The 27047-nt window shown below is 37.4% G+C and overlaps 1 protein-coding gene across 1 annotated transcript in view; it reads right to left on the bottom strand.

Moving 5' to 3' along the window:
- Positions 1-27047, bottom strand: part of psd3l (pleckstrin and Sec7 domain containing 3, like) — a 231074-nt gene that overhangs the window by 175750 nt on the left and 28277 nt on the right. Inside the window, exons 2-4 of the mRNA XM_088910121.1 lie at positions 20810-20921; positions 9323-10379; positions 2309-2794 (exon numbers count right to left, since the gene is read on the bottom strand). Of these exons, the coding sequence (XP_088766247.1) occupies positions 2309-2794; positions 9323-10379; positions 20810-20921 (1655 nt within the window). The remainder of the gene's footprint in view (positions 1-2308; positions 2795-9322; positions 10380-20809; positions 20922-27047) is intronic.

A 27047-nucleotide genomic window follows, 5' to 3' on the forward strand; every position in this document is an offset into this window, starting at 1 on the left:
GCCTAGTACTTAAAAAAAAAAATATCCACAACAAAAGGCAACATAGCCTTTTTTTCAAACAACTACAGGTATCTAGTTTGTTGTATATACTGTAAAAAGTTACAGAAAAAAAATCACATATAAAGGATAGGGTTCGATACAATAAACATTTAGTGATCATACATAACCTATTTCATTATGCAGAGATCAATTGTACTTTTGTATTGCTCTAATGTTCTTCTACGAAAATGAGACATTTCTTTAAAAAGGTTACAGTGTGTATCACTTTCCCTTCTTAATGGCATAATTAACTTTTTGAACTTTCATTTTTCTAAGCAGTTCTGTAAAGTCATCCAAGGGACTGCTAAGCAAATTGATATTCTGTAGCAGACTGACCAGAGAGCAATCACTGGGGAAGATGTTGGATCCAGCAATCTCTTTCAGACTACCTTGTCATTGAAAAATGAGCAGATTCTACAGGGAATTGGATGTCAGCACAAGGCTCATTTAAGTCTGTATTGCATGTCATTTTACTCCCAACTCAATTACAAAAGAATAAAACTACTTTACCACATGTCACTTGATGGATCTCTGAATATAGAAAATAAAATCAACTTATAGGTATAATTGGATTCCAATTTCTTAATAGAAAAAAGTAAAATTATAGGAATTGATTTATGTTAAATATAGTGTATCCAAATTTGGCTGTGCACTCAGTGCTGTTTTGACACATAGGCCTACGACTGACATGGCCTCTCATTAACACAAGACAGCTGTGAAGCCTTTCGTCTGTGTTCCAAATTGCCTGGCAGTTACTCTGATGTGGAGAGCTGTCCTTTAAAAGTCTAGTCAACTGCCTGAAAACGAATTACACATGATACCGCACATGTGGTGTCTTAACAGTATTCACAGTTATAAAAATCCCTGCTGCTCTTTTCTTACAAAGTTAAAGTGATGGAAATGCCAGTGCCAGTTCAAATTCTAAATTACAAATAATGTCCTGCCAGAATTAGAACAAAGGAGTTAAGTTTCTTGATAAAGATGTTTTGTAGTTGTCATTATCATTAATTATTCAAATCACCCAAATAGAAAAACTGTAAAGTACAGTGAATGTTTTTACTAGACATTATATCAAGGCACATTACAAAACCACTGTTACACATTTAATAATTCCACATTTAATTTTTGATTATTAAGTGAAGGTAATTATTACACAATGGCCTGCACTATTACTTCCAAAGCAAACTGTACATACAGCTGCTTAAATATTCATTTTTAAACTGAAGAACACAAGTTCTTAACAAATGTCATTTCCTCAAACCCACAAACTGTGGGGAAAAGGGCTCTCTAAACATTTTCACTTGCCTTCTCAACATAGTTAACAGAATACAAAATCTTGAATCTTACTGTAATCTCTGAATATACGAACACAAGTGCTTGCTCATAATATCGTCAAAGCAACCATATTATTATGGAGGTTATTGGAGGTTTCACCTTTTGTCTCACAGACCAGTATGCAGCTCGTTATTCTTTATGAGTCAAGAATTTAAGATATTTTCATCTTGATCTCTCAGTGAATTTCTCAGTTTTGCCATTTTTATCTGAGCTACCTGTACACCTGAGGTGGTCATCTAATCACCTTATCTTATTGTTCCACATCAAACAGTACCATTTTATTCCAGCAGAGGACAGTCAAGGAGAGAATGTATTTTGCCAGTTCTCATCGCTCATAGTACTGTTCAGTTCACTACACTCAGCTATAATAATAAAGTAGTACATATTTGCCAAATATCACCACAATGAAAAGACAATCTTGATGCCAATTAAGAGTATTTCAGGATCAGCCTTTATGATCTTTGAAATCATGAGTAATTTCCTCGTGAGATCATGAGTAAATTTGACGAACAAAAGTTTGTAATGGAGTAGTCATTTGCTTTGCATCAAAAATAACCGCACATGCATCTGATGATCAAGACTGTGGGTTCGGCTCCCTGATACGCTGATTAGAAAACACTGGACAGGCGATACACAGGTACACATCTGAGACCCTAACTTTGAAGTTCAATGCAACAACCTCTTCCATCTCACAGAGGTCTGGGCTCACATTAAGTACTAGTTTGTGAGGAAATAAGAACTCGGGAAGTGATCTTTGAGATCTGAGATCAGAAGCACTGTGGAAGAAATGAAACTGCCTGTGAGACGGACTAAAAGCAAGCATTAAAAAAAAGAGTAAAACAAACTCTGAAATAACAAGTGCTGAAGCCAGTATTTACTCCATGAACAGAAAGCCAGTCTTTGCCGTAAGAAATGGGACCTCAGCTTGCCTTACCTCAGACAGGAGTGAAGCCACCCGGAGTCCTTTTTGGCTTTAGATGTGGCCTCGAGGACTCCATTGACAACGGGTCCGGCTGAATATTTATCTAAAAGGTGGTCCGACTGGCTGGTGCTGAGCAAGTCTCCTGGGGGGCCGTCCATGTACGACGTCGACACCTCCAGCATGGCCTTTCCGCCTCTGCCCTCGCTGGCCACCCTTAGCACCTCTTGCCTTCCCAACTCGGCTGCGCTCTGCAGAAGCTGACTGCTCTCCTTGAGGCGCTGCTGGATCAACGGGGTCAGTGGCAGGTCGAAGCTGAAGTAGAGGTCCGCCTCGTCCGCGGAGGAGAGGGCGTCGAGTGAGTCCAGGCTGCTGTAGAGGGTGCTTTTCAACCGGTCCGATTCCAGAATTCTTTCAAACTGGGAGCTAAACACATCCGTACTATCCTCTCGCCGCGTGGCCAAGTGCTCATTCTCTTCCCCATCCTTAACTTCCAAAGACCTGAAACATTACGGTACATGAAAAATAAGAATTCAAAATGCAGGGTTATGCTTCTTTTCCATCCACATTACTGTATGTTTATGAATTGATTATTTAAATGCATCTACAGAAGTTTTGAGCCAATCTACGGTAGAAACCAGCAAACGTTCACACAGGAAAAGTTCTTCCTGGAAGTCTTTCTGACTTTTTTTGGATTATTTGCTGAATATGACAGTTTGCCCTAGAAAAAAATTCTTGCTTCCTGTTTTTGTATCTCTTTTCACTTCTAAATTTGCTGAAAAGTGTGGATTGATAAATCTGTTTGAAAGAGTATTCAGTTCCCTTACAGTATGTCAATAACAAGTAATGAAAAATTGTACACAAAAAAAGGACAAAAGGGCAGGAAAAACTGCATTGTAGACATTTTGGGGTTTTTCTTCCTATCTTAAATCTGTTGCCATTAAAACAGATACAATCACCACTGTTTACTACAAACTAATAAAAAATTAAGCACTTACATTAGTTATTTTTTCTGCTGTTTCACCATTTTTCCACTGTGCCACCTTCAAATATACTGCCATAGTTTAAAATAGCCACTTTCTCTCAAAATAAATTGAAATATTATTATTCCCACTAAAATCTGTGCACTGTTATATCAGCTTCACACCTCAAATCTTAAAGAAGTAACTAGCTGAAGGTCCAAAGTGCATGACAGAAGACTGTGGGAAATGCCAAAATCCAAAAAGAAATGAAAATCTTCAGCTCTGAATGAATGTAATTGTACGTAAATCAAGTGGTTTAATTTTTTCTTAATAAATCTCAATCACCTCTTGTAGAAACAATGGCACAGCACTTTTACCTCATGTTCCCAAACAGTTCTTCACGAACAGCTTTTATATTATCAAAGCGCATGCTGAGAATGTCAAATCGACAAACAGAAAAACCTTGCAGGGGCTTTTCTTTGAAGCTTAATCTCATGAGCATCAAGGTTTGCACCAGCTTCAAACAAGAAACCTGGTGTTTGCAAAACAAAAAGAAACAGAAAAAAACAAAGCATCAGCAAACAAAACAGCCTGTACAGTCAGGCCTTGTTCACATTTTGATTTGAAAAAGGCCCCCTGAGAAACACTGTAGCACACTCTAGAGTCCTGCTTTCATTTTTGTATCAAACACTATAAAACCATTCAAACTGACAGCAGCGCTTTGTAATGTGCATGATAATCTCTACTACTCTCTTTTTTTAGGGAATTTTGTTCGAGAGAGAAACTGTTTCTCTTCCAAGTTAAATGTTTCAGAGTTCATGACATGTTTGTGTAAATTGATGTTGAGGTTCCAAATTACCCAATGCTTGTGTATGCCTCACATAAAGTAAAAACAAGATGTTTGTGGATCTCATCTTTTTATCATGCTCTGTGGTTTAATTTATTTATTACAGCAATGTATTTTTAAATGTCTGAATAAAAATAAGACCTAACTAATACGGAAAAAAATACATCACTATTTCTAACATTCTTTATGGTTTCAGTCATGGGGAACATTTTAGAACAACAAAGGGAAGATTGGGTAAATAGTATTTCCTATTGTTGGGGAAACTTTTGTCAATTTCAGTTTTATTTAACAATGTTTTTCAGTGTTTTTTAACCCTTTAGCTGACAGGCTATTGTCTACTTATCTTTTAGTGGATGTGTCCTGTATTGCACAAAGATGCAATACAGGACTTCATCAAAACTTTAACCCAGTGTGTTTGTTTTGTGACGAGATACTCTGAGAAATATTAAACTACCACAATTACTTCCATTACTCATTAACTGCATTTTTATAAATGTTTTTCAGCATATACAGTATACAGTATATGTGTGCATTCTGTATATGGGTGCGTATATGCAAATGCCAATTATTATAAATCTATACAATGTTTAATCAATTCTGTCTCATTTAAAACATGACATACTCACTTGAAACAGATTAACTTTCATGGACCAGCTGTTTGGTCGATTCCTAAAGCAATCAGTTAATTAACATATTGATAGACAGAACCGTGAAATTATAAATGAATTTCAAGAGCTGATGCAAGATCTTGAAAATAAAAACTCATAATAATAATAATTTATAAACTACAACATCTGTGCATCAATTTTCTTATACTGGATATTTTCTTATCTAATACAGGGTCATGTGGGGAGCCGGAACTAAACCAGGAAAGCAACAGGCACAAGGAGGGATACACCCTGGATGGGACACCAGTCCATCACAGTGCGCACACTAACCAAAATAAACACACTCACACAGGGCCACTTTTACAGAAGCCAATTAAAGAGGAGGTCCAGTCCCAATTTCTCAGACCGGTTATTAAATCAAGTAACCAAATAAATCAACTGATGTTACAGAAAAATGTTACAAATTTTGAATAAGTACAAAATCGTGAACTTTGTGAAAGTACTTTAAGTCGTCATGTTGTCGCATTCGATTTCCCACTAATTGGGATGTGATGAGGCTTTTCCTGCTCACTAGTCACTACTGTAATGTGATCTTCAAGCAAATAAATACGGGTGGTGCAAAAGACATTTCACAGCAGAAATGTTCTAACGTGACCCGCACGCAGAGATAACAAGAGAGTAGTATTTTTGTGCAAAACCGTCTTGAAGTCGAGAGCAATATTTCTACTGGATTAAAAGAGATGTCTTCACAAGCTTGGTTCTTTACCATGTAATAAGGCCGAAACACGTCACCGGAAGTTTTGTTGCCTCATGTTGAATCATAGAATATGGCGCTGTGCGTACCTGGAAATTTTGTGTATTTTGTTATGTAAATTGAGGTTTTACAAGTTACTGTGTACATTTTATTGTTATTGGGGTTTGAAATGAACTCATCAATGCTGATTCTTTCCAACCCCAAAATATGAAAATAGCGTTGCAGTTCCCCTTTAACCTACCAGTACAGTGGTACACACCCTTATTGAAATTGCAGGGTTTTGTGATGTAAAGCCAGAAATCAAAATAAATCATGTCATACATTTTTCCATCTTAAATGTGACCTTGCAACCAACAAAATTCAGGAGAAAAACAAATAGATAATGATTAGGAAAAATAATTGAAATTACAAAATCTACAACACCCTGGTTGCATAAATGCGCACACCCTTTTATAATGGAGGCTGTACTGTAGCTGTGTTCAGAGTTAACCAATCACATTCAAAATCATGTCCACAGGTAAGTAGCATACACCTGCCATCAATAAAAGTGATTCTGATTAACCTCAAATAAAAATCAGCTGGTGCTGTAGGATTTCCTTGAAACTTTCACGGTAGCATCCTACTGGGACAGCCATGGTCCGCAAAGGAGCTGACAAAACATCTACGGGATCTTATTGTTGAAATGTACCGATCAGGAGAGGGGTATGAAAGAATATCAAAGGCACTGGATGTACTATGGAGCACTGTGAAGACTATCATCAATAAGTGGAGAAAATGTGGCACCACAGGGACATTGCCAAGATCAGGACGACCCCCCAAAGTTGATGACAGGACAAGTAGAAAACTTATCAGGGAGGCTACCAAGAGGCCTACAGCAACATTAAAGGAGCTGCAGGAATTTCTGGCAGGTACTGGTCACCCCTTGCATGTGACAACAATCTCCCGTATTTTGCACATGTCCGGGCTATGGGGTAGGGTGGCAAGACGGAAGCCATTTCTCACAAAAAAAACCATCCCAGCCTATCTAAATTTACCAAAAAAAAACATTCAATCACCCCAAACCATGTGGAAAAATGTCTTATGGTCTGATGAGACAAAGGTTGAACATTTTGGCTTTAGTTCTAAAAGATATGTTTGGCACAAAGACAACACAGCTCATCATCCAAAGAACACCATACCTACTGTGAAGCATGGTGGTGGCAGCATCATGCTTTGGGGCTGCTTCTCTCCAGCTGGGACAGGGGCTCTAGTCAAGACAGATGGAATAATGACTAGCTCCAAATATCAAGATATTTTGGCACAAAACCTGCTGGCCTCTAATAAATGCAAAAGGTGCTTCCACAACGTATTAGTTGGGGGGGGGGGGGGGGGTGCACACTTATGCAACCAGGGTGTTGTAGATTTTGTAATTTCAATTATTTTACCTGATAATTATCTATTTGTTTTTCTTTTGAATTTTGTTGGTTGCAAGGTCACATTAAAGATGGAAAAATATCTGACATGATTTATCTTGATTTCTGGCTTTACATCACAAAAACCTGCAATTTCAATAAGGGTGTGTAGACATTTTAGATCCACTGTATGTCTTTGGAAAATGGGATGAAACCAGAGCAGCCAAAAGAAACCCACTAAAAAACAGGAAGAACACACAAACTATTCGGATAGCACCCCAGGAACTGAACCCAGGGCCCCAGCTCTGTGAGGCACGACTGCTAATCACTGAACCACCATTGCCACCAATAAAATACAACATATCGACTTTATTTCAATTTTTTTTATTTTAGGCTCGATTTCTTAGATTTTTTTTCTTTGAAACTTTTTAGCTTGCATTTTAAGTGAAAAGAAAAAATGTCTTTCCCTCTTAGCCTTACCAGCTTTTCGTGGTTCATTCTGTCAAACTACAGTATGTAACGATTATCAAAGTGTTTGCCCCCTGAAATCGGAGCATGGTCGTTTTCACCTGTCAAAGCAATAGTTCCATGAGAGCAAAAGATTTTCCTCGTACGGATGAACTACTCAATTGTCTCTCTGCACATGGTCCCCCATATAAAGGGCCTCTCGCTTGTGGTGTCCGGGGAGCTGCACAGAAAGAGCTGTGGGAGACTTTCTGAAACAGTGGGCTGTTCAAAAGACTAGAAAAAAAAAGACTAGCTCTCCTCAGTGAGGACTGGCTGCTAACTGAAGTTAATTTCAGTTAGAAATAAGAGAGCCCTCGCTTTCCTTGTTTCTATGTCCGAGCACCTACAGTATGTAACCATACATCTACGCACAAAAAGGGAAAAAGAAGCTCAGAGTTATCTTGTGAGGTATTTTGGAGTACCATGAGCTTGATACATCCTTTGTAATAAAAAGTTCAACTTTTATGGTATTTTCAGTTCCCTCCTCTTTAAGAGCAAATCTTTTATTTATCTGCGTCTTCAAACCTTTTTCTTGGACTACACAAAGAGAACAGAAGTGATACGAACTGTGATTTGCTGGGTGTTTAAACCAGCTTTTAGATGTTTTAGAAATGTATTACACCTACACGTTGCCCAGAATCTGCATGATTACTAACAGAGGTTCAGAAGTTCAATATTTAAGTGATTTTTTTCCCAAATACAAAACAGAGATTTGCAATACAAACTGCAGGTTAACGTTTGTACCTCTGTAGGTTAACCTTGATTGTAGTGCAGTGAATTACAGTGAATTTATCAAGGCAGTGGAAAAAAACAATTGCCAATCACATTAAAAGTGATTAAAATATGTGAGTGCAATAGCTTTGCCTCTTAGCACATAAGGAATATTCTGGAGACCTACAGAAATTATGGTGCACAATAAAGTAAATTAAAGGACGTAACAGCCATCACAAGTATGAGATTCACATTACATTTTGTTCCTCAGCTTGCTCTAAGCTGTCACTTTCAAAAATTAAATGAATATTGAACTTCTAGCCACATTTATCACATTTTTTAAGCATATTTGTGTAAAAAAGAGAATAATCTATTGAAAATAATTAAAACTATAAGGGAAAGGTTTTTATATTTTTAATCTAAGGACCCTAATGGCACGAAAACAGAAAATGTACAAAAAATATAAGAAAAAAAATTCAGAGAAATCACCAACATATTGTGGTTTATTTATTTATCCAGTAGCACCTTGGATAAAACCACCTGATAAATAAATATTTTGTTAATTTGGCAATACAGGGAAATGTAAAAAGACTTACAGTATGGTAAGTAAATGAGTCAATGGGCACGAATAGTGTATACTAATTGGTCTAATGAGACTCTTCATATTCATCAGTACCACATACCGAGTATCAGTTCCACCTCAAACAGTGGTGGAGATGAGTGCCTTTCAAATTTAAGGACCACCTGCTGTTTGTTTACAGACTGATTTACAGATTAGGCATTTTATATTAAGTTATACTGTACATTGTCTCACCAGTTGGCCAATTTTACACATTAAGCAGTTTATTTACAATCTGACTGATTAGCAGGAGAATTTAGAAATTAGCTGGTTAATTTATAAATCATACCAATGTATCACAACAGATACATAAGATACTGAAAAACAGATGTTCCAGCTAGTGTACACACAAAGCACAGCCATACCTTCTCTTTCTCATCTTTTCGACTGGCATACAGTACAGTGTATATTAGGCTACGGAATAATACTAAGGTTTGAGGGTATCAAGGTCTTCAGACAGAGGTTTTTTTCTCACTATGATTTAATCCCCTGAGCAGAAGATCTTCTTCTCCACAGTCCTTGCACACTTTACCACCATAGCCCCCACAGCTTGGAAAATGTTACTTTACCAAACTAGTTTGCATTTTCATAACAAACTGAGACAAATTTAAAACGAGGGACAGTTTTTACCTTGCTGGGCCTATCACAGATGCCATCTCACTCTCAGGGCTCTCTATACACACTTCGGGAACAATCCCAAACACCTCATCCTCCACCGTGCCCAGCACAGGAACAGGGGACCCTTCCTCTGAGCCGTAGGTTTTCCGATAAGCCTCCGCTGACCCGTTCGCCTTCACAACACAGGACGGCCGCTCCCCTCCCTGACCCCTCTCTCTCCTTCCCTCGACTTCCAAGGTCCCGCTTAAGGCCACTCCGACTTTTTCTGGGCCTTCCGGAGTTTCTGCCTTGTGTTCCATAAACCGGATTTTCTTAGGCGGCTTTTCCTTGGCCTGCGCCCCATCCAAAAATGCGGCTAAAATCTCGGGGATCTCGGCAAGTATTTTGCTGGACTCGTCCAAAGGCTCCAGGAGCCCCACTGCGTCCTCGGCGGCAGCCGCCCCCCTCTCAGTCTCTGCTCCTCTCACAGCTCCTTCGTCGGGCTGTGCTCCTGTGGGTACCGGAGCCTCGCATCCAAATATTAATTCAGCTGGAGGTAACATGTCTAACAGTTTTCCTTGGCTGGTAAGAGCATTCTTGTTGTCTCCTCTTACTTCGGCACTTGTAGAATGTGCTTCCACTGCTGCTGAGCACACAGAAACTGTATCCTTTGTCAGTACCTCACTTTGGGGTGCAGCAATCAGACTGGTGGCTGAAAGCCCTTCTCCAGGGTTTTCTAATCTGGACGTTTCCATTTCTTTACCCTGTTCGACCTCCGGCTGCAGCTCTCGACCCTGATGAGCCACGCTCAGTCGATCTGCACTAGATCCATTTAAGTGGATCATGGCTGAGATTACTTTGGCAGGTCTGCATGTTTCTTCTGAGTTTGTGTTCAAATTCAAATTGCCATCTCGACACTCATTTCCCAGGATGGCAGTTAGTGATTGGGAAGTTTGTGTATCATGCTCCAGAGCCACTGATTGCTGAGAAGACTCCCCTCCACTGCCTTGAATGGGGCCATACTGTACAGAGATGGCAAACCCAGCATTGCTGTCCTCCGCTGGCGGAAGGTGGTAAGTACCTGTTGAAACTGAAAGACAAAAAACAAAAATAATACAATTAGTTTATTAGACAACATAGTTCAAGTACGTATCTGTGTCAGCATGCGTAGGCTACAAAGGAACAAGTAAAGGTTTATTCCATACTGAAAAGAGAAGAAAAGAAACACAACGTTTCAGCTGTGGAGCCTTCTTCAGGTGTGCGATTCATTTACTTTCTGTTTTCAGCACGGAATAAACCTTTACTTGTTTATTAGACAACTGTCAGAAATTATTAATTGATTGAATGTAACACATTATTGCCTTGTTTATTTAAATGCATAATGAATGTGACCTAAATATATGCTCGATGTTATCTGATAATAAGGTTAAGACATTAATAAGCCAATAATAAAACTCATTATCATCTGAAAATATTATTCCTTAAGTCTGTTGGAATTTGGTTCATAAGGTAAAAGTGGAATATTATTATCATTGATCAATAAAATGAATACTTACAGCAATGGGGGTTTTTTAAAAGGGAATTCCAAATGCAAAGAAAAAGATGAATAGCACAAAATACTGTTTTGTAATACTGGCCTTAGCATTTGGTTAATAAAATACACAACCTCCTTTTATTTCTGAGTGTTATATGTAAATTTTGGGGCTATTCCAAGTCAGAGATTAATAGATCTGATTAATAAACTAAGGATTTGAGCAGGGATTGTTTTGAACATTTGAGAAATGATGTCCTGGTTACATAAAACAGATCATGTAAAATATTACAGATTACAGATTTGAAGGAGGGTTACAAGTCAATGAACAGCAATCTCAGCTGTAGTTTCATACAAGGTCAGTGCATTTAGTTTCCAGCAACACTGATGAGTTATAAGTACTGTACTTTGCCAAAGCAAAGTAAAATTAGCAGCATGTCCAGCTCCATGTACTGTATTGGCTAAGAAATAAACTACACTGGACAGCTTCACTGAGAAATCTGGGGTGCTTCAAAAAAGAGCACACAGTCATGCAACATGCATCTAGCATTCAAGAAAGCTTTGCAAACTACTTTCAGACAATTCCTTACACATTGCTGTAAAACTGCATGTCATCTCAAACACAGCCCAAAATATTAGATCTCTGCAAAACACAGAGTTAGGAGAATAAAAAGCTTGAACAGATTGTTCCCTCACATTGGAAAATCACAATTAAGGCTACTAAAAGCGAGTCACCAGCAACAACAGAAAAGAGACTCAAGCTGAATGGGACAACAGACAAAATTAAGGGATATATAAACCCTGCTTAGAGGTAACAGAACTCTCAATTTAAAAGCACGGCTGAGGTTTTCAGACAAAGATCCAGCTTTTGTTGCAACACAAGCCAAAAGCACACTGTTCGATGACTTCACTGGAAAAATGAGCAAACTGGCCACAAATATGACATTTCCACAACTTTCAAGTCTCAATTCAAAATGCTTCTGATCATTCCTGTGAAAAAACGTTTAGATGTATGGAAGCGAATACTGGTATTCTGACATAATTTGGGAATGAGACCTGCAAAGATTGCTTCAGATTGCACAAAAAAGCTTCACGTTTCAAACTAAAGTGCACAAAATTCCACCAAAAGTAGCTAAACTGAACTACAATTGACAGTTGCATCAGAGTTAGTTTACAGATCATTGTCTGAACTGGACATTGATTTTGCTAATCTACTTGAGTGGTGAAACTACATGGTTTACAAGTGCTACCATGACTTGCTGTATTCCAACTACGTCTGAGTGTGTGAACTTTTTTTAGCACATCAGGTAATGTGGTGAACATACTGCAGTCTTCTCTAAAACCAACTGCTTTGCTTACAAAAGTGGTTAAAGAACAAGCCCAGAAGACCTCCAGCTTCAGAGCCACAAATTATAATTGCTTATTTTACTATAATTATTATACAGTGTCTGTGCAATCATTTTTAAAGTGTACAGTAAGGATCAAATACGTTCACTAATTCCTGGTGTTTATGAAAATGTAAGATGGCCTCTTTTAGACCACTATCACAAAAAAACAGATTTATTGATCTATTAATCAACTAATGTTCTCGAACAACCGTTCTAATAAATGCAACAAATAACAGCAATGGCTAAAGAAATCTGAACATATCAAGTAAGCTCATTCCAGGTTGCCTTTGTGCACGTGTGAACTACACTGCACTACACAGTATTAGTTTTATGAAACAGATGTAAAAAGCAAGTCAATGTGGTTGTTGGGCAACACAAAAGCAGCATATTAAGTGGCGGTTTTTAGGCAAGGTTTTTTTTTTAATAATGAAACTGAAATTAGCTGATGTCTTCCTCAGGTGTCTACGTATTCACAGATTAATTCAACAGAATAATAATACTGTAACTCCTGTATCACCTACTGTATAGTAGTATAACCTGATGGAATATATAAGCTGTATGCATGGTATATATTTACATGGTTAATTTTATTAAAAGAAGATCTGAATTTTTTTAAACCTGAACAACAAGAATTAAGTTCAGGTGAAATAGGACATAATATCTGACTGGGAGTTGTTATTTCTATTGAGCACAAACCAAGTACCTACAGCACACAAAGAAGCAGCCCAGCTTCACAATTTACACTCAACATTCCGTGTGAAGAAAGAGGTATACAAAAATCTGAAGTCCTGTGAAACAGGTTTGGTGTGATACTTGAAGTACCACACCTTTTTTGTAATGACTGGTAAGTACTCATTACAAGCAGAGGTTTTTTTTCCCTCTTAGGTCGACTTAAACCTACAACACAATCACTGTAGTGTAAAATGTAGAAAACATAGTAACCAAACACAGCTATATTTAATTTTAGATTTGTTTCTGAGACCCACAAAACATCATTACAATCTTATAAATCATTATTAATCTTATTAACCACTTTATTATCAGTAAAAATAGCACAAATTATTTTTAAAAAACTTATTCAATCAAGCCAGCTACAGTATATTACCTTTAGACAGAACTCGTGGGAAATGAGCCGACACTCCACATCTCACAGTCTAGAAACTTTTTTTGCGTCTCAGATACATCTTACTGACCTGACAGTCCATGAAACACAGGTCAGCAGATCAGCATTAGTCAGAGGATAGGTTCACAGGGGGCAAAGAAGAAACTGGACAGGTCACAAACTCAGCAGAATTTCAGGAGGGAACAGGTCAGTTCAGAAGATCAGACTCATGAACTAGGTGTTACATACAGTAGAGATGAGGTTACGCTATTAATATTTTTCAATAAAACAACTTTGGGACAAGGATTTGCAAATATTTAATTAATATAGAGCCAACAATTTACACACCCAAAAGATACAGGTGTCAAGTTACAAACACAGTTTTGAGTAAACGGAAAATAAGTATTATCCTTCCATCCATTTTCTAACCGTTTTATCCAATACAGGGTCACAGGAGAGCCAGAGCCTATCCTGGCAAGCAACAGGCATAAAGCAGCATACGCCAGCCGTGTACACACTCGCACTGGGGCTAATTTTTCCAGAAGCCAGTTAATTAACCTACCCACTACCCAGGTCAGAACTGAACCCACAGTCCCAGCACTGTGAAGCAGCCATGCTAACCACAGCACAACCAGGCCACCCAGAAACACAAACTTTAATGGTATTATAAATGAAAAAGAAACCAACACTCACACCATTTTCCATAAAACAAGACCTATTTCATTACATTTCACTAGATGGCAGTATTTGATTATAATAAGAGCTATCTACCCTGTTAAACACACTTTTTAACAAAAATATACTACAGATATAATGTATGAAATTATTAACTTAATTCAACAAAAAAGAATATGTAACATGCAAAGTCAGTCAACTTAGACTTTTTTTTATATGTGTATGCTCAAGCTCAAATCAGAAACTACAATACTACTACTTTTAATAAAGCTTTATAAAGCATGAAATTCAACAGACTTCATCGAGACATACACTGATCGATTGAATGTAACAGTTTAAAAGTGAGGTGGAGCAATGGAGATTTTCAGACTAACTCTGAGTTCATCCCTGTATTGATCTTACCGGACAGAAAGGTTCTTCAATCTACTGCATGCTCAAAGTCTTCTTTGGCTGAGGCTGAGACACTAAAGTAATTGGAAGCACACCTTGACCCCTGTACAGCCACTTATGCCTATACAACCCTCCTTAGGTGGACCTTTAAGGATTTTGATTAAATAAATTGTTTTGTATTTATTTACCTTATGATTACTAGGGCCTTCGCCACATATGGCTATAAAACAGCACATTTGTAAATGCCCAACTTGTATAGTTCTTTCAGCCAACAGTACTTAATGGTCAGTCTGTAAAGGTTGTGGAGAGTTTCAAAAATCTGGAAACACACATTGATCAGAGGTTGGGTTACACTGCGAAGACCGATAAAATTTTTAATGTTTAATGAAGATAATTAAATTTATCCCCCCAAGCTTCCAATTTATTTTCTTATCTGTCACGTACTGCTGTGATGATTTTATGCACCTGTGTGTGATTTTATGTGACTTAAGTGATTTACTTTTATGGGATTTTTCCACAGTTGCAGACAACAAAGTATCTTTTCTAAGCGATGTGCTTCCTATAAGATATACTGTACCACTTTAGCCTTAAGCCCGATTAGAAGCTCTCAGGATTCTGACACCCAAACACTTAAGCAACATTCAAGGGGTCAATAAAAAACAGTCCAAAGGACAGGGGAAGTAAAGATCAACTTCTATCTGTGCAGCACATCTTTAACACAAGAAAACAATGCCTCAGCTAATATGACAACTACACATCAGAGTGACTGAACACTGCAAGTGCCTGATGTCACATAACACACAAGCTTGTTAGGAGGAACTGAATGACACCAGAAACCATGCAGTCCTGTAAACAGACCTTTTACAGTTAAGTGGCACTGTGAAACAAACATACCCAGCTGTACATGAGGAAACAGAAGCATTTCTCAAAAGGTATTTTGGGCTTGTCTAGGCTCTAGGTGTAATGTCTCCTTCCAGGTAACCCGATAACTGCAGAATCCTTTTAAAATGTCCAGCACTAGAACAGAATCTACCCAGAGTAGGTTGCAAAATTTAACCAATCAGCAGCTGTTCAGTCTTCTCCCTTATCTAAGCCATCAATGAAAGGAGATGAACATTCTTAAAATGAATATATCTGAAAAGCTTAAGAAAACATTCAAGATGACCATTGGATGGTTTAATGCAAAGTACATTCTACTGCTATTAATATCATTGTTACTATTAACTTTTGGCTTTGGAATGTCAATGTTTTTAAAAAGGATACTAATAGGTTAAATCTTCTGTATTTGTTGAATAAATGAGTGTATGCTTAAGCAGACTTCAGAAACATTTTACACAAAAGTCTGCAGCAGACATTAAACAAATTACTACCACATGAATCAACCAAGTGTCCTCATTTGTATGAATAACCAGAATATGGAGCAGGACAATTTGAAGATTATTAAAGTGAGAGAATACTGTAGATATACAGTAGTCAAATTTAAAATAAACAGAAATAAGTACATCAAATCACATGGTATACAGGTGACAGTCTACAACTAAACAATTATAAGAATCGTCACTATCAAGATGGGATCACAGTCAGATTTATTAAGATTAAGAACAAATACTGTTAGGAACCTCAATGCACACAGATTTCAAAATATGTTCACTTTGTTGCTCCGAAGCATCAAATTAAAGTGGTTTACTCAGTTACGATGCCTTATTCAGGGATTGACAGAAATCAAAACAGATGTCACCCTACATAGAGTAACACAATGAAACCTAATGCTAAAAAATTAATCCTTACTCGCAGACTATGGAAAAAAAGATTTCTCAAGTGCACAAATAACAGGAATATGTAGTTAAATGTGCAAAAAAAAGCACTTGGGTTGAGAAGCATTATGGTAGAAAAGTGTGGAGAGTACAGCAAATTTTGTAAATGGTTTATGTTTTTTTCTACAGATATGAAGGGTGTAAATCTATAATGCAATGAGGATAAAATAGCAAAGGTGACGATCTACAGAAAGACCTTAATGTTATTAAGATTTTTTTTTTACCAAGAGTACTTCAGAAATCATCCGGAGGATAATGAGATTTGTTTCCATTTCACCACTCTGAAGATTAGTGTTAAAAGCAGGCTGAGGGGCAGAGCAGGATAATGCACTGATGCAATAAAGGGTGTCTGTGCTGACTGGATCATGATTTCCAATACACTCTGCGGTGAAGTTGCTAAGAGGGTGCCTAGGCTGCCTTCTTTAAAAGCCACATCTGTAGTAGATCAGGTCAGTGACTGTAGCCCTGGGTGTGGTATGGGGTTTTAAAGCTAGCGCTAAGATGTGTACATACATGAAATTAAAAGGGGAGCTGGAAGTCCAGATTTTGTTAAGAAATTTCTAACCCTCACAGTGAGTACACATTCAAGATTGAAGATTTTTTTATTTGCCATATACAACAAGTGTATTGGAATGCACATTCAGCAATAATACAAAATCTTTCATAGCTGTTAGGGGAAAACACTAACCAATTCTTTTCCCATTCATCCTAGAGCAGAAAGGTGCTTATCCCAATATGGGTTGTGGAAAACCAGTCTGTCCCATAAACACAGATTGCACAGATAATTGCACATAAGCACAAATTGCATCAACACTGTGTTGTCATATTGGACAGGAAGCCAGTCCATCATAGAGCCAAGAAGAAAGGGACAAATTAGAACATCAAAACAAAGTGACACCATATGCCTTTAGGAGGAAACTAGGACACCCTGAAATAACCCACACAAACTCCACACAGACAGACACCACCTGCCAAAATCGAACCGAGGAGCCTAACTCACAGTATCAGTATTATCAAAGAGTGCTACCAGAGAAAGCACACTGGGCAAACGTAGCAGACACAGGGGGGCAGACTCTCTTCCTGGGGAAGTACTGTATTTTATGCACAAAAAATAAATAGTAGTTTTCCATAACCAGAAAAAAAAGATCCCTGTAATTTACATTTTAATTAAAAATGTTTATTCGTCAGCTGATGATAAACTCATTTTACAACCATAACCAATGCCAAAGCAGAGTCAGTTTAAAACAGTGAGCACACTCCTCTGAAATGCACACTGTTAAACTATCTGGTGTTCAGCACATTGTGAGCCCATAGTACTGTTAGCACAAAATAGAGGACAAATGCAGCATTCATTAACAACAGCATGAAGACTCACAGGTGCCCAGCAAGCCGTATACAGTATATCCTCACTTCACCGTCACTTCATCACTTGCCCATGTCTGTACCCCTGCCTGGGCAATCTCCATCACAGATGATAACATTTTTTTAAAGTCTGTGCTATGCATCTGAATTTTAAATTAAACAGCATGCACAGTGAACTTAGTACTTTTACTGGTTTATCCACTGAAGTTTTTGACAGATTTCATCTTACATTCGAGTTCTAACAATTGCACATGCATGTTTGTCAAAAAAGCTGACTGCAAACCAAAATAAACCATCCCAGAGACCCCTGAATCACGTTTTTTGCCACAATCAAATTCACACATACCTGTACTTCTTCATGAAAAAACAAATTCTGCACGAATAAAGTTTATTAGCTAGTTTTATTTTAATGTGTAGCAGTGTTATAAAGTAAAGATGCTCATTTATTAGGGCTCACCTGTTCTCGTTCTTGAGGACACACTTACAATTCCTTTACCAACTTAAGAAACAAACTGAGTATTTCCACCCATTTTCTCTGATTGCATACATTATAAACAAGGCAAAACTATTTAGCCCATCTAGCCCATTTGGCAGTAGCTAATTTATCTACTGTAATGATTTCATCCAGCCATTTCTTGAAAGAAACCTTCAACCATGTGGCTGGATAGCGTTTTCCAGACTCCCACAACCCCCTTGAAGTGCCTCCTGCCTCATTTTTTAATGCACTTCCGTATAGTTTCTGATGCATGTCTGATTATGAATTCCACATTTTCCTGCATCGTTCTTACTTGTATAAACAGTAGAGTTACGAGTGTTTTAAGGGGATTTCCAGTTCCTGCTTAAAGTTCTATTTTAATTGATCACTTCCTTAGATCCTGCTTCTCGAGAAGAGAATAGCCTCAGCATAAGCACCAGACAGGGGAGTGAATGCAGATGTGAGGAGAATTGAAACAATGTTTTGGGAACATTTCTTCTCATTCCAATATTCAGAATCCTGTCACTTGCAACTTTTTACTGTAGCTACTGTGGATCTACAACACGGAAAGAACAAATCATAAATTACATGGGAAGGATAAGGAAACATGGAATAAGATTAAACTGCTCCTTTAGATCTTATCAAAAATACTTTTAGTCAATGCTTCTGTTACTATGGCACAGCCAAATGATTTTGGCTGAAGTGCAAACTAAATGTTTAAGACAATGTACTACATTGTCAGATCTGATCAAAGGGATCCTAAGTACAAGACAAAGACATTTTTCATTTGGAGACACGTCTGAGCTATTCCTTGATATAAAAGAAAATGCTCTGAAGCACTGGATCTTGTTTCAATTTGCATGAAAGTTCCAGATGTGAACTATTACTGGATTAAAGTACAACATGTGCAGCAGGTCAACCCTAACAGCAAGGAGCACCTCACATACACTACTGTTTATCCTTCCTATCCTTCTAGATATCTTGACAATGGAGGAAACATTTTTTACAAGAAATATTATACATGATGTTACACATCGTAGGAATTAAGTATATCTATTTACACTATTGTAAAGCCACTGAGCATTCACTCCTTACTTCAATGAAAATGAAAGAGAGCCGTGAAATTGCACAACATATCACATACAGTAGGTCAGGTGAGTAGCTGCGTCAGCATGCGTAGGCTGCAAAGGAACAAGTAATAGGTTTATTCCATGCTGACAAGAGAAGAAAGAAAACACAACGTTTCGGCCGTGGAGCCTTCTTCAGGTGCACCTTTTACTAAATTTTTACTAAATCACTGGTAAAACAAAGGAGTGTGTAGACAACTCCACATACAGTACGTTCACTGTCTAATCAAGACTGAACCGGAAGCACCCCAGTCCAGGAGAACCAATCTCTGCTGCTTATTTTACAGTTCAACTCTAAATCTATAGTGCTAATTGATTACTTTTATAGATCTGCTTATTTATTCAGGGTTAAGATTTTGTTTTTTCACTCAGTCCTAAGTTTTTAAAATAGCCTACTTCAAGTGTTTCCAACATCTTCATCACACAGAACTTTATACAGCCTTTTTCTCAACATGTTTATTCCAATTTTGGACTAAACAGCTCTTAATAAGTGAGTTACGATGTACAAAACATAGCTTTTTTTTTTCCTTGTGCTGAGGTCCAATTGGTTACAGTTCAAGTAACGTTCCTAAATGTAGGCAGTTGAGAGACTAGGAAATTGGTACAGGATTGATATAAATTAGACCTGAAAACAAATTTTAAAACATGCCCCAGACTGAATACCGAAATCAACTAGGTTGTGATTAAGGACTTGTCTAGAACAAAACCCAGAAGGCAAAGTGGTGCCCCAGAAGTAGGGCTGAGAACCACTAGATCTTCAAGATCAAGCCTGTTGATGAGTACTGTATCCAGTAGTTCAAGGAATCCATTGAGAATATACACTTTAAATTTGTGACCAGTAGAGTTTTAGTGACTTGGGATAAAGAACAATACTTTACACAGGAAAATTGAAAACATCGTAGTCCCTAATGGACAGGTCTCCTCACCCAGCTGTACTGTGACCAGTATCCATGGCACGACTGCCAACATGGAAAGAATTACTAAGTCCTAAAACATTAGAGCCAATTCTACCACAGGCAATATGACTGCCAAGAAGCACCTGGAGATTAACCCAGAGCAAATCATCACTGAGATACTCAGACACAAAGCAGAAGCAGTCAGAAACAACAAATCCTATGATTCTGGCTTCTGGTCAAACCAAAGACACATGCAGACTACATTTGCTGGATGATTAGAGCTGGCTTGTTAATTGATGATACAATCATAGTGAATCATTCAGCCCATTGAAGAAAACAGGCTTCCTCTGAAGGAAAATGAGGACGCATGCTGAAGATGACTTAAATATTCCTATTTTCCGGTTTTCACTTAAACTATATTATTCATTTCTAATTCAAATCCAAAATTTCTGCAAAGGTTTAATTAATTAAGGCTGCTATTGGTAAGTGTGCAAAAAACTGAAATACATTCCAAGTTTAAGAATGAACGCATTAAAGACACATGTGTTTTAGATTAATGTCAGGTTGTTGTTTTGTTGGACTTTCTAATCTGATAAATAGTTCTGTATTTCCAGTATTTAACTTAAAGTCTAAAATTCACGAAATCCTTCAAAATAAAAAGGAAACATCCATGCCAAATGCTAAAAAATCTGTAAAAACTATTTTGATATATTTCCATTCATTTCTAATTTACATTTAAAAAGCAAAAGAAGTGCCATACCACTGTCTGAAGAGCATGTCTCCTCTACTTTCCCAAAGAGAAACTCATACTTGGCTTTTGCAACGCTTTGAGCATGTGGCGAAGTGCTGTTGACCCAAACGAATGTTTCTGCCTGTAAGAGATAGAAGTAAATCAAAAGATTACATTCATCGGTTTTGTCAAACCTTCTTTCACAAAGTTCACTTGAAGATTTGTTTGATTAATTGATTATTGATATCAAAGCAATTCTCCATCTACCCAAAACCATTGACTTATCAAATAGTGTTACCCATCTACGTTACTGTTATTCATAAGTAATAGCTACTCCTAGCAAAGGCTGGAGTGGCCATGATTACAGAGAGGTTTATGTCTGTGCCCTTTCATATACATGTGAATATTCTGCATTTTGTAAAGATTTGCTATTGATACACACAATACTCATATTCACAAAACATCTATCCTTTAGATTACAAAATAATGGAAAGGTACAGTATTAATGCATAAACATTTTCCTTTGCAATTTAAATAAAGACTGAAACCAGAGGAGTCTATTCAGCCCATTAAACCCATGTGCTTGCTAGCTAACTGACCCAAGGGTCTCATTCAGCTGCTTCTTATAGGATATAATGGTATGAGCTTCAATAACATTGATGTGTAAGCTGTACCAGGCTCCCCTAACCCTTTTCCTAAAGATGTGTCCCCTGCTCTCAGTATTGATAGCCCTTTCCCATAATTTTCATTTGTATCCTCTGGTTTATACTATACTACAGATTTGATTATGAAGAAGCTCATATTGACTTTGTAAATATAAGGATTTTGAATACTTTAAGCACAACCCTTTGTAGTTTTCTGTGCTTATTACATTTTCTTCAAATTGTAGTCTTTCAAAGCTCTTCTAAGTAAAAACTGAAAAACAGCACTGCTTATGTTTTCATAAAGATCCATATTTCCCAAGTGATAATCCATAATCCCATTGTCTATTTACAGAAAGCCTGGTAAGGAACACAGCAGTCCCAAGCCAGGTATCCCTTCGAGATATCTCGGAAACATAAGAGACAGCAGTCCATCCCAGGACAGGCACACACAGGGAGAATTCCAACATACCAATTGACACAGCATAAGAGATTATATCAAGTTACTGATGATAACATCACTTTCAGGATAATCCCAGAGTGCATCTAAACATTTGTTTCACCAAATCAAACATCTAGCCTTTGCAGGAACTCTCATAAAGACAAATCAGTTCACAAAAATATCTTTACACAACAGCCACCAGTTTTAATGAAACACACAGGAGAGGATTTTCAAATGATATCACCAGTGTTAATTAACAAATTGTTTTTAGCATCAGTTTTGGGTTTATCAATTGGTCTTTATGATAGGAAGATTTCATTATGAAATTATGCAAATCCAACATAACTATAAATGATATAGACACAGGGGAGGCATGGTGGCGCAGTGATTAGCATTGCTGTCGTGCGAGGCTGGGGCCCTGGGTTCAATTCTTGGTGTGCTGTCTGTGTGGAGTTTGTACGTTCTTCCCGTGTTTGCATGGGAACTCCGGGTACTCCAGTTTTCTCCCACAGTCCAAAGACATGCTGATACTGAAGGTTAATTGGTTTCTGGAAAAACTGACCCTGGTATGAGTGTGTGTGTCGTGCGTTTGTGTCTGTGTGTACCCTGTGATATTACGGTCAGGAAAGGGATGGATGGTTCAATATTCTTCCTTTCACTAGATTCCCCCAAAAAAGTGAACTTGTGACAGTGTATTACTGTGGGGCTACTGGCACTCTTAGAAAGCAAGTACTGTAAATGAACAGACAGGCAGGTGTCCCTCCATTTAGACTGGGGTTGCCGATGAGATCTCATGTAGCAAAGTTGATTCGTCTACCAAGGAGAGTCATTTATAAATTCAACTACTTTGTTTTTTGTTCTCATCCCAGGCAATCTAAAATGCTACAAAGAGAAGGGTAATGGTGTCCTCAGGTCTAGCTGGATTTAGAAAACAATTCTGAACTAAAAGGCCTGATGCTGTGAAACTTTATAGCAGGCTTAAGGCAGCAAGTAGTAAACAGAACAACCAGATCAAAACTAACGGCTAGATGATCCGCAATGCGGTGACGTGCAGGTCACCAAGAGGCACTAAGAGCACAGATCAGGTATCTGTATTTTGTGTGGGCATTTTCAAATGCTAACTAAAGCAAAAAAAAAAGAGAATACAGAACCGTGGCAAAAAGATGCGAGTCAACAGTCTGTGTGGGGAATACGAAATATGAATACGAAACAAAAACTATAAACCATATATATATAAACATCTCTGAAATTTAAAAGTGTTGCGATATTAGGCACCAGGAATGCCAAACAGAAAAACACAGAATCGCACATCTTTGATGACCCGTATACAACCACGAAAGCTGGAGACAAGTTAGCAGTGCCAGGCATTCAAATGCTTCAAAAACTGGCACATGTAGGTCTCAGCATTTTGAGTTGGTGTACAGCTACCAGCCCACACCTACCCACGAGATACACTGGCTTGAGCCAAATAAAGATGCCCAGGGGGAAGAACCTACTTTAGCAAAAATGTGTCATTTTGATGATGCCGTGTTTCAGCTAAACATAAAGAAGTCCAGACTCTTCCCAGTAATTGGTTCTCATGGATGGAAAACATTATGCGCTTCAGAACCTCTCCTGGGAAAACTGCAGTTCTTCTTGGTTATAAAGGACTACAACTCCTAAGATACAATTCAGAGGCCTGCTAAGATGGCTGTATTTACATACAAGGTATACATTCCCTGTTGAGTGTGCCTCAGAGTCCATAAGAGCATGGCTGGCACAGCTCCTGTTCCGTCTGAGGAGATGAAGGCCCACTGCATGTCTCGTGGCTGCACACAGCATAGAGAAGTGGTGGTCAACAGGAGAACTAGGATCCATTGGTGGATCTTGAGAGATTGCCTAACGGATCCAGGGACAAATGTGAACAGAGACTAACACACAGTATAATAATATACTGTACTGCAGCCCCACCAGAATGTAATGTTATTGATGTAACAGAAATTACAAAATCATATTCTAAATATTTGCATTTGTACAGAGCTTTTTTACCACCAAGGATCCCAAAGCAATTTACACATTGGAAGGGACTGACTACATCCAGCTGGGTGATCCTCATCAGTCATTACACTTATTAAATTTCTTCCTGTTGTTCAGTCCTTTCAGACATGTTTTTAACATGTTAGAGAAAATACCAGCTAATGTTAACTGCATTTTCTTCTTGTTGCGCATTTACTTTTTTCAAAAAAAATGTTTTGATCCTTAAGTAGATGGCATTTACCTAGACATATGTTAAAATGTTTACCTTTGAGATTCAACTATATGATTACACACATACAAAGAAATAAAAGGCTACAAGGATTTTTTTACTACAGTACATCCTCCTACACAAAACATTATACCGCCTAAAATGAAACTTTTTTTTCTCGTGGGAGGTTATGGGATCTGAAACACCACTTGCTGATAAAGCAATGTGACCAGGAGGATTTCCTTAGCATGCAACTATAATAAGCAATTGTTAAGAGACAGCATTTTAATGTATTACAAAACAACTATAACCACTTTAGCTTTACATTTAAAAAAAAAATCCTTTTTTGTTTTTTTCCCAGAGACACATCTAAATCTTTGGATCCTGGTGAATTCACGGCTATCAAACTGGTTAATCGAAAAGGAGAGGGGATGTTTTGTTCACTAAATAGAACCAAATTCTCATAGGAATGTTGTTGTCATGGCTGCTTGCAGAAGCCGTAAGAATGTAGGGCCGTATTCCCAGAAATGTGTTTCACACTTCCAAGAGGTCCTCTTCACATCTTCTGAGAGTCCTTTATTAATGAGCATTTTGTTCAGAGGCAATTGATAGTCAAGCCCTGGAGGACAGAAATCTGAGATTATAAACTAAACATTTACCCTATTTATAACTTCAGTGTTCTTACACCTAACTTTTTTAACACATAATAGAAAGTATTTTTTGTACTTGTTTTAAAGAAATGATTTCGACATTTTGGTTTTGTCACAGTAAAGTAGATTTGAAAGAAACAAAAATCACCAGTTTTAAAGAAGAAACCCAAAAGGTTAGAAACATACAACAGCAGTAAACAAACCAATAATCAATTGAAAGTTTTTCAATGTATGAAATCAACCTTTTAAAATCTACAGGTAATCACTTCACAGGGTGTTGGGCCACTGTTCTGTCCAGCGTGAACCGTGCCATAGTGCCGACCAGGATCTTAGCACTGGTAGATTCGCAAATACACATTGCCAGGCGTGCTCATCGGTTGGCGCGCTATGGAATTTACTCTGTGGAGTAATTGCAGCTCTTACTTCAAATACTGTCTTTTTATATTGTACACGTTCATACCCTAAACATTGAAATACCATATTGTATTTTATAGCTGCAGAAATTTACAGTAATTTGGCAACAAACGTCTGTTTCAGCCAACCATCACATAGCATAAAGGACACTACTGAGATGGCACTATGACCTGCTTGGCCAGTCATTTACAGGACTCTCAATTAGGGACTATTACAATGAGTTATCAAATGCTACAAGCAATGATTCCTCTTTTGAAGGGAAATTGAACATGTTAAAAACAATACTTCGGTATCAGTAAAATATATACCTTCATTTTGTGCTTCAGAAACCTGTGGTGATAATGCAATGTATAAGAAAAGGAAAAGCCTTATATTCTTGTTAGCTTGTCTCTAAAGAGATTAACTGCGTTCTTCTGTAGAATCATGGAGGTAACATCAGCGCATGATCAGAGCAAACAGAAGTCCTGTGTTCTCAACCAAGTGAAAGCTTCAATGACCTGAAATAACTCCTATTTCAAAACGTTATGATGGAAACCAAATTACAAAAGCACATATGCATCTGCAACACCTAGTTTGAGGAAAGGAAGCCGACCGTCGTATACAGTGCTAGAGGGACACTGTGAGTGTAAAAACTAGTCAGGTGGTTCTGCAGCTTAGTGAAGGATTTGAGTCCTTAGTGAGGTTATGTCTCTATTAGTCCAGTTTAACGCTTCTGTTAGAGGTGGTGACCTGTCAATTAGCCTTTAATGAAAGGTCACAGCAGGTAAGATTGCAGTATGAAGCCCTTGAAAACAGCCTCAACCCCATTACACAGCACAATTTTAGCTTTCACATATAAAAAAAAATGTTTTACTAGAGCTGGCTTATTTTAGAATTCCTGCCACTTGCAGAAAGAACATTGCAGCTTCAATGAGTATACATTTTTTAATTAAAAAAATTCATCCCCTCCTACTTGTTCTATTAGATTTGAGAAAATCTGCCAGTTTAGGAGAAGTGTCTACTCAAACTCATAAAAAATAATTCCTTAATAGAATGTTTTCAGAGTAATTAAAAACTACTGCCTAATAAGTATATATAGAATTAGGTCTGTAATTTTCCTGCTGCCAGCATGTTTTTAAACTGAAATTGAGTAAACTGAAATAGTCTACTTGTTAACTAAAATAATACATGTATTCTTCCATATAGATGATTTAGATTTTAATATGGAGCCACTAGTGGTTGCAATATGAATTTGTTTTTGGAAGCAACTTCTATTTTGTTTGTTAATTTAATTTTAATGTACTGTAAGTTGAAAACATCCTGTAAGAAGCATATTTTGCAAACATTGTGTATTTGTCCTAAATAAACAGGATTTCAAAATGTATGTTTTAAGTAAAAAAATGTTTTGTCCTTTTTAACAATACTAAGTGTAAAAATTAGTTTTGTGTTTCACCATGCCAAAAATGTAAATGAGTGAAATCACAAATAAGTTAATTTGTCCTATTCTTAGTTGCTTCACAAAACAATTGACTGATATAACCAGTAGTTAATACTGTAGCTTATTTAAAAAAAACAGAATGTAGTGAGCGAAAAACACCTAGTAATATAATAATACTACATTTTATAAACAAAATATTAATTGTTTAGATTAAATACCTCCAAGCACACAGCTGTTCTACCAAAATACAAAAAGCAGCATTATGAATTTTTCAACCAGGCTTCAGCAAAAGGCTACATTGATGAACATGACTAATTGGATTTCTTGCCTTGATTTGTTTCTGAAAAATAAAATTATGTGGCAAGAATAATACAAAACAAAGCAGCTATCTCTAAAGGTCAAAACTATTAAGTTAAAATTCATAGAAGAGACAGCAGACCAGAAATCTTTGCTCATATGATATTATCATTAGTCAATTAA

This window comes from Atractosteus spatula, chromosome 3 (genome assembly GCF_055471065.1).
Source record: "Atractosteus spatula isolate fAtrSpa1 chromosome 3, fAtrSpa1.hap1, whole genome shotgun sequence".
NCBI classification, from domain to species: domain Eukaryota; kingdom Metazoa; phylum Chordata; class Actinopteri; order Semionotiformes; family Lepisosteidae; genus Atractosteus; species Atractosteus spatula.